General features: G+C 37.3%; 1 protein-coding gene across 1 annotated transcript in view; it reads right to left on the bottom strand.

Annotated features, from left to right (window-relative positions):
• Positions 1-3,099: 3,099 nt before the first annotated feature.
• Positions 3,100-9,138, bottom strand: part of PAAF1 (proteasomal ATPase-associated factor 1) — a gene marked incomplete at its 5' end in the record, with an annotated part of 58,564 nt that continues 52,525 nt past the window's right edge. Inside the window, 2 exons of the mRNA XM_006875429.1 lie at positions 3,100-3,177; positions 8,882-8,964. Coding sequence (XP_006875491.1) covers positions 3,100-3,177; positions 8,882-8,964 — 161 coding nt within the window. The remainder of the gene's footprint in view (positions 3,178-8,881; positions 8,965-9,138) is intronic.

Genomic DNA, 9,138 nt, shown 5'->3' with positions numbered 1-9,138 from the left:
TCCAACACCACAACTGAAAGGCATCAATATGGAGCAGATCTACTTTGTAAATTTTGGGTTACCATTAAGTCGGAATTGACTTGACAGTAAGAACAGCAGCAACAAGATAGCTCACTACAAAATACTACTTATGAGCTTTGCTTTGTAAAAACATGGCAGATGCCACTTCAGCCAAATGATAACATGGACAAAATTTAGTCAAAGACATGGAGAAATTAAAACCCTCATACACTATTGATGGGAATGTAAAATGATACAGCCATACTGGTAAAGCAGTTTGGTAGCTCCTCAAATTGTTAAGTATAGCATTACCAGATGATCCAGCAATTTCATTGCAAGAGAACTGAAAACATATGTTCATATAAACTTATGTGTGAATATTCATGGCAGCATTATCCATAATAGCTAAAAGGTAGAAACAACCCAAATATCCATCAGCTGGTGAATAGATACATAACATATGGTATATCCATACAATCTATCTGGGGATACAAAAAATGAAATACTGATACATAGACGAAACTCAGAAACATCATGCTAAGTGAAACAAGACAGACACAAAAGACCTCATTCACGTATTATAGGTTTATAATATGAAATGGCAAACAAGGCAAATCTATAAAGTAGATTAGTGGGTTGCTAGGCAATGGGAAGAGAGGGAAACGAAGAATGGCTGCTTATTGTATGTCTTTTTGGGTAGTGAAACTGTTCTGAAATAAAATCGTGGTGATAGTTGCACAATTTTGTGAATTTATCAAACCCCACTGAATTGTACACTTTAAAAGGCTGAATTTTATTACATGAAAACTATAGCTCAAAAAAAAAAATTTAACATCACCAGTAATGGGACAAATTGATATTGTGTGCCTCCCAACATGTGGACACAGAATCACTTCTGGGTATTCTTGTCAAAATGCATAACCTGTATCTAGTCATGAGGAAACATCAGATAAACCCAAAGTAGGAGTCCTTACACATATTTTTGTACACTCTTCAAAATGTCAAGGTCAAACAGAACAAATAAAAACTGAGAAACAAACAGAGGGCAGCTAAAGAGAGGAGGCAACTAAGTGTGGTGTGTGGTTCTGGATTAGATCCTGGGTCACAAAGGAGAGGTGGACTATAGGAGACAGAAGATTATGAGGCAATCAGTAAAACCTGAATGGGTTCTGCAGATTATGAGACCCAGTGTTGATTTCCTTGTTTTGATGCACTGTGGTTATGTGAAAGAATGTTCTTGTTTTAGTAAATGTACAAGTGTTTTTTTTTTGTTTTGTTTTTTTTAATGTGCAAGTGTTTTAAGGGTAAAAGAATAGTGTTTACAGATTACTTTGTGATTAAAGGAAAAAAAAATATATATATAGCATACATACAACATGGTGCCTCTAAAGGATAAACATTGAACTGCAAACCACAAAGTGAGTGGTTTGAGCCTACCAGCTGTTCCGCAGGAGAAAGATAAGGCTTTCTGCTCCTGCAAAGCTTCAGAAACCTTATATCAGGTTGCTATAATTTGGAACCAACTTGACAGCAATTAACAATAACATCGTAACATACATAAACTATCTATATATGTGTGTGTGTGTTATATGTATGTAGAGACAGAATGATAAAACAAACATAATAAAAATGTTAACAATTAGGAGATCTGCTGGCTGGACATATACAGGGATTGGACTGCTATATGCAACACCAGCAGTTGCTATATGCAACCTGCCAACCACCACACAGGAGGAAAGATGAGGATTTCTGCTACCATATAGATTTACATCTTTGGTAATCTTACACAGGATCACTATAAGTCGGAATCAATTTGATAGCAGTGGGTTTATGTGTTTCTTCATATATATAAGGATTCTTTGTAATAGTCTTGCAACTTTTTCAGTAAGTTTAAAATCTCTCATATAAAAGATGAAATAGAAAAAATATATCTACAAAAACACTTGTTCAAGAAAAAAAGAAAAATGATTGTCTCGCAAGGGTATATTGAGGACTGTCTCTGCACACACCACAGCTTTCCGGTCAGAGACAGGTACTTCTCATCAAATGCCACAAGGGGGCATCTGAAAGCCAAGAAACAAAATCTAGCAAAGAGCTACACCAGGGCGCAATGACCAGAGTATGGAGGTTGCCCTTCCCCCCTTTAACCGAAATGCATTCTTACTGAAGAACAAACAAGCCTTGTCTGCTGCAAACTGGGGCTGCTCCCATTCTTAGCAGACAAAACTACCAGACACCTGAGGGCTGGCCTCTGTTCTTAACTGGGTTTAGATTTCAGGGCAGCTGTAAAGGTCACTGCATCATAACCAGGCTATCAACTCTGAGACCTACGAAGAGGGGCTCCAAGAATGTGACAGCAAAGTAGAAGAGTGAGCCCTGACATTCACTTGCTGTGTGAACTCACAAGGTTCTTCCTTGACCTTTTAGGATTCAATGATTCAGTAACTGGGAATAGATCCGTTTACCTGACCACATCACAAAACGCTCCTCAAGGTGAAATTGCTCTAGCCACAAAGATATCTTGTGACCTCTACATGGTGTAATGGAAGATACAAAGGCTTTGAAGACACTGACATCTAAATTATAGCATTCTCTGATACCTAGATTTTTAAGTCTCAGATTTCCTAATGTGTAAAACAGGAATAATGCCATTTAGTTTTTAAGAATGTTGTGAGCATTGAATATGATGTTGTTGCAGAATTTTTGCTGGAATGAGATGGTTTAACAGAATTTTTCAAATTCAGGTCCCTCTAAACAGATTTCCTTTATTTCCTTCAGAGAACAGGCTTTAGTCATCTGACCCTTATAAACATATACACAATTGTTGTGAGAACCAACCCATATCCTTGCCCTGTGTTGATGGTGTCAGTTTACACCAGGAGAACTTGGGGTAAATGCAGTGAGCACGTGTGAGCTTCTTACTCAGTTCAAAGAAGTCTCCTCATGGACTAGGGGTGGGTGCTGAACATCTGTGACTTCCAGGGGAGCCCAAGTCAATAAATGAATGGCTAGGATCCTCAGGAAGGATCCATGATGTTTCTGCCCATTGCTGATCAAGACCATTCTTTCCACTACCTGGGAACTTGTCTTTCCAACAGGTCAGAGGTCAGAAAGCTGATAGCGTCGCACAAGACCATCACGACAAGAGGTATAGATCTGCTTCTCCCATGTGGCTACCTGGAACACAAGAGTTCACAGTTATAAGAAACCTGGGATTCTTCAGAAATTTAGAGCTTTGTTAGAGTCCCCCACTAGTCCAAGAGAGCCTGTGAAACTTTATAGACTCTGAAGGCAGGAGATGAAGAATGTTATCAGTAATATATATGCGGGGACTTAAAAAATATCATGGAAAAAACAAAAGATTATGGAATTTTTTCATGAACTTTTTGAAGTTACCTGATATTTATAAAATGTTTGCAGGGCCAAGGGTGCCTGCAGAACTACAGAATAGAGAACATAACTGGCCTAAGGGATGAGTACAAATACGTTAAGTGCTGCACATGATATAGTGCAGGGGGTGTGAACCTGGGAAGGAGGTGCCTACAAATGGACTTAGGTACCCCTGAAACTCAAAATTGTATTAAGAAAGTTCCTAATATGTGTCTTTTTTTTCTTAGAAGGGTATTATCACATTCTCTAAGAAGTCTGAGATTCAAAGAAAGTTAACAACCAGTAACTTTATGGAAATAGAACGAATTTTAGAGCGAACTAATCTCAGGTTTAATACTACATGTTTGCATAATCTAAGGCAACATTCTTAACATTTCTGGGCCCCAGTCTTCTTATTTGTAAAATATGTTAATTCCCAATGTAGAACAATATGCAGGAATTAATATACGTGTGTGTGTAGTGGCTCTATATACATTTATTCAAATAGAGTTCTAAGATGTGAAAACAAAAACAAAAGAATCATAGGGTAATATACATATAGAATGATCTCAATTATGTGCAAAGATAAAACTTTACTATGTACATAAGAAACTAAACACCAATATGTATTTCATTCTCTGAAAACAGCCTTGAAAACTGTGCTAAACTGTTCATATTAGTTACTGTTTGAAAGAGTATAATTAAAGAGGTTTTAAAGGAGACTTTGTAAACTTCTGTATTATCTGAATTTATAAGCATGTATTAATTGTGCAGCTTTGTAGGAAGTAAGAAAAATAGGAATAATGGTCCTGGTGGTGCTGTGGGTTCGGCATTGGGCTGCTAAACACAAGGCTGGAAGTTCAAACACAGCAGCTAGCTGCTCCTTGGGAGAAAGATGAGGCTGTCTGATTCTGTTAAAGATCTAGTGTCAGAAAACCCTCAATGAGTTGCAATCAACCTGATGGCAGTGGGTTGTTTTTCTTGGGTTTTATACCTCAAGAAAGGAACTCCTGTAGTATATTGGGTTAAGCATTGGACTGCAAACCACAAGGTCAGTGGTTCCAACCTACCAGCTGCTGCTATATGAGAGAAAGATGAGGCTGTCAGCTCCCATACAGATTTACAGCTTTGGAGACGCTAAGGAACAGTTCTACTCATCCTACAAAGTCTCTATGAGTCAGAAATGACTTGATGGCAGTGGGTCATTTGGTTTGGGACATCTCAAGAAATTATAACAAAGATTAAATGAGTTAAGATAAGCAAAATATCCACCATGATATCTGGTTAATATATACTTCCCCATTCATTATTTACTTTCCATTCTAATTAAATGAGCAAATCAAATCAATCTTGAACTTCAAATAATAATGACAATATTTATAGGCTACCATCCATCTGTCAAGGAGCGCTGGTAGCATAGTGGTTACGAATTGGGCTACAAACCACAAGGTCTGGAGTTCAAAACTACCAGCGGTTCCGCAGGAGAAAGATGAGGCTATCTGCTCCCATAAAGATTTACAGACTCGGAAACCCTGTTCAGGGTCGCTATGGGTGAGAACCGACTTGACGGCACTTAACAACAACAACCCATCTGTCAATTTGTCATATTGTGGTGGCTTGTTTCTGTGATGCTGGAAGCTATGTCACCTTCATTTCAAATAACATCAAGGTTACCCTTGGTGAACAGGTTTTAACTGAGCTTCCAGAGTAAGACTAGGAAGAAAGACCTGGAGATTTACTTGTAAAAAAAAAAAAGGCTAGTGAAAACCTTATGAATAGCAGTGGAACACCATCTGATATAGTGCTGGAAAATGAGTCCCTCAAAATACTATTGGGTGAAAGCTGCGTCCTCAAAGCAGAGTTGAATAGAGTCAACTTTTATGGTATGGATGGAGTAAACCTTTTGGAGCCTCCGTTTGCTAACGTGGTGCAACTAAAAACGAAAAGAAACTGCTACAAATACCCATTGATAATCACAATGTGAAATGTATGAAGCATGAATCTAGGAGAACTGGAAGTCATCAAAAATTAAATGGAATGCATAAATATCAATATCCTAGGCATTAGTAAACTATAATGGACTGGCATTAGTCATTCGGAATCAGACCACCATATAGTCTACTATTCCAGGAATGACAATTTAAAAGAGAATGGCGTTGCATTCATCATCCAAAAGAACAATTTAAAATTCAACCTCAAGAGCAACATCGTCAGTGATAGGATAATGTCCATACATTTATAAGCAAGCTCAGTTAATATGACTATTATTTTATTTATGCACCAACCTCTAACATCAAAGATGAAGAAATTAAAGATTTTTCCCAACTTTACAGTCTGAAATTGATCAAACATGCAATCAAAATGCATAGATAAGATTCTGGTGCTTGAAATGCAAAAGTTTTAAACAAAGAAGAATCAGTAGCTGGAAAATATGGTCTTGGTGATAAAAATGACACCAGAGGTCATATGACAGAATTTTGCAAGACCAACAACTTCTTAAATGCATATCCTTTTTGTCAGCAACATAAACTATGCCTCTACATGTGGAACTAATGGATGGAATACATATGACTACATCTGTGGAAAGAAATGATGGAAAAGCTCAATAGTATCAATCACAACAAGGCCAGGGCCAACTGCAGAGCAGACCACAAATTGCACATGTACAAGTTCATTCAAATTGAAGTTAAAGAAAATGTAAAGTCCATGAGAGGCAAAGTATGATCTTAACAACTGTTGTTGTTAGGTGCTACTGAGTGCAACACCATTCCTCTTCAATTTGTCATTCCCGGCATAGTAAACCATGTGGTTGTCAGATTCAAAATGGCCAATACCAGTCCATTTCAGTTTACTCATGCCTAAGATATCGATGTTTATGTGTTCCATTTCATTTTTTATAATTTCCAATTTTCCTAAATTCACACTTTGTACATTCCATGTTCCGATTATTAATGGATGTTTACAGCTGTTTCTCTTCATCTTGACAACATCCTTCCTGAATTCAGAGACCATCTCAAGAATAGGTTTGATGCATTCAACATCAATGACTGAAAACCACACAAGCTGTGGGATGACATCAAGAACATCACACACGAAGAAAGCAAAAAGTCATTAAAAAGACAGAAAAGAAAGAAAAAGACCAAAATGGATGTCAGAAGAAATTCTGCAACTTGCTCTTAAAAATAGCAAATAGCTAAAACGTAAGGTAAAAATAGCAAATAGATAAAACGTAAAGAAGAAATGATGGAATTAAAGAGGAGAATAGAAAAAGGCAGTTAAGATAACAAAGTAATGTATTATATATAACAAAACATTCAAAGGTCTTGAGTTCGAAAACCAAAAGGAAAGAACATGCTTGGCCTTTCTCAAACTGAAAAAACTGAAGAAAATAATCAACATTGAATTGCAATATTGAAGAATTCTAAGTGCAAAATGGAGTCCTAATGTGACGCTATAGGATAAGCACTAGACAGCTAACAGCAAGGTCAGAGGTTCAAAAATCATCAGTTGCTCCTCAGAAATCCTACAGGGGGTTGCTATGATCAGAACTCAACAACAGGGCAAATACTGAACATTGCAGAAAGCATAGAAAGAAGACGGAAGGAATATACAGTCGACTGTACCAAAAAGAACTAGTCAACATTCAAGCATTTCAGGAAGAAATCCCAATCTGCCCAGAAAGCATCAGTGAAAAACAAGGCTCTAGGAGTTAATTGATGGAATATCAATTGAGATGTTTTAACATACAGATTCAGTGCTGGAAGTGCTCACCCACTTATGCCAAGAAATTTAGAAGATGGCTACTGGGCCAACCAACTGGAAGAGTCGTATCTGTGCCTACTCCAAAAAGAATGAGGAAATAGCTAATGATATCATTAATATTACAAAAAAGTAAAATTTTCCTGAAGATAAATCAAAAGCAGTTGCAGCAATATACTGACAGGGCAATACCAGAAATTCAAATCCACTGGAATCCTAAGCAGATATGGAATGAGGTATATCACTGATGTCCAATGGATAGTGGTTGAAAGCAGACAATACCAGATGTTTAACTGTGTTTTACTGACTATGTAAAGGTACTCAACTGTTTAGATCACAACAAATTATGGATAAAATTGCAAGGAATTAGTATTCCAGAACACTTAATTGTGCTCATGTGGAAACTGCACATATGCCAAGAGGCAGTTGTTTGAACAGAACAGGGAAGTACTATGTGGTTTAAAATCAAGAAAGGTGTGTGTCAGGGTTATATCACTTACTTAATTTGTATGCTGAGCAAAATGAATGCCAGAAGAGACTCAGAAACTTACTTTTGAACATAGAGGAGAAACATAGGAAGAAATGATGGTGTTAAAGAGTTAAACAGCAAATCTCTGAGAATAAGAAAAATATGAAAGCTAGACTATATGAAGAAGGCTGTAGCATCAGGATTGGAGGGAAACTCACCTACAATCTGCAATATGCAAATGACATAAACTTGCTTATTGAACCTAAAATGACTTGAAATACTTACTGATGAAGATCAGACTATAGCCCTCAGTAAGAATCACACACCTCAAAATAAAGCAAAAATCCTCACAACTGTATCAATAAGCAGCATTATGATAAATGGAGAAGACTGAAGTTGTCTAGGATTGCATTTTACTTGGATCCACAATCAATGCCCACAGTCAGAAGCCAAAATGGCATGTTGTATTGGGCAAATCTGCTGCAAAAGATCTCTTTAGAGAAGACTGGGCATACTCAAGGTGGCATGGGTGTAGTGTAAAAGATCTCTTTAAGGTTCTAAAAAAAGCAGTCACTTTGAGGACTAAGGTGTGCCTGACCCAAGCTACGGAATTTTCAGTGACCTCAGATGTATATGCAAGTTGCACAATAAATTAAGAAACAATGAAGTAAAGTTTATGCCTTTGAGCTACAGTGTTGGCAAAGAGTATTAAATATTCCATGGATTGCCAGAAGAACAAACAAATCTATCTTGGAAGAAGTATAACCAGAATGCTCCTTAGAAGCATTTGTCTCCCATATTTTGGACATGTTATCAGGAGTGGGCAGTTCATGGAAATGTGTATCATGATTGTAAAGGAGAGGTTCAGAGAAAAGAGGAAGATAGTTTGCGAGATAACTGACAGGGCAGCTGCAACAATTATGAGGATGGAGCAGGACTGGGCAGTGTTTTGTTATACTGAGTCAGAATTGACTTGACGTACCTAACAACGATTACAGAATACCTTAAATTTACAAATAACTTTCATATGCATTATCTAATTATGTGTATTATCTTAATTTTATAGATGAACTGATGAACTGAAGAGGCAAAGTGACTTTCAGATTTCTAAAGTCAGTAAGTGATGAAGTCACTCTTAACTTAAAATCCTGATTTCTTTCCATTTCACCATTGTTAATAAAAAATCATCACCCCTAGTGACTAAAATTTAGCCAGATTCCACCCCCTTAAAGCCTTAGATCTTGGGTGAGAATCACCAAGCTGAGAGTCCTCTCAGGTCTGTACCTTGTATACAGGCTCACAGTCAGCCCCGGTGAGCTCAATGACATAGTCTAAATCTTGCTGGACAATGAAACAGCTTCCATCACCTGAAAGACAGAAAGAAAGTTCAGATAACTGGAGAAAGCTGCATTAAAAAGCATTAGACACACCAAAAATAACAGCAACGATGAAAAATGAAGACAATAAATGCTGGTGGGGATGTGGAGAGACTGGGACACTCTTGCATTGCTGGTGGGATTGCAAAATGGTCCAACCTCTAT

This window comes from Chrysochloris asiatica, unplaced genomic scaffold, assembly GCF_000296735.1.
Source record: "Chrysochloris asiatica unplaced genomic scaffold, ChrAsi1.0 scaffold00326, whole genome shotgun sequence".
Lineage (NCBI taxonomy): Eukaryota > Metazoa > Chordata > Mammalia > Afrosoricida > Chrysochloridae > Chrysochloris > Chrysochloris asiatica.
The sequence above is the reverse complement of the archived record's forward strand: the minus strand, read 5'-3'. Positions and strand labels throughout refer to the sequence as shown.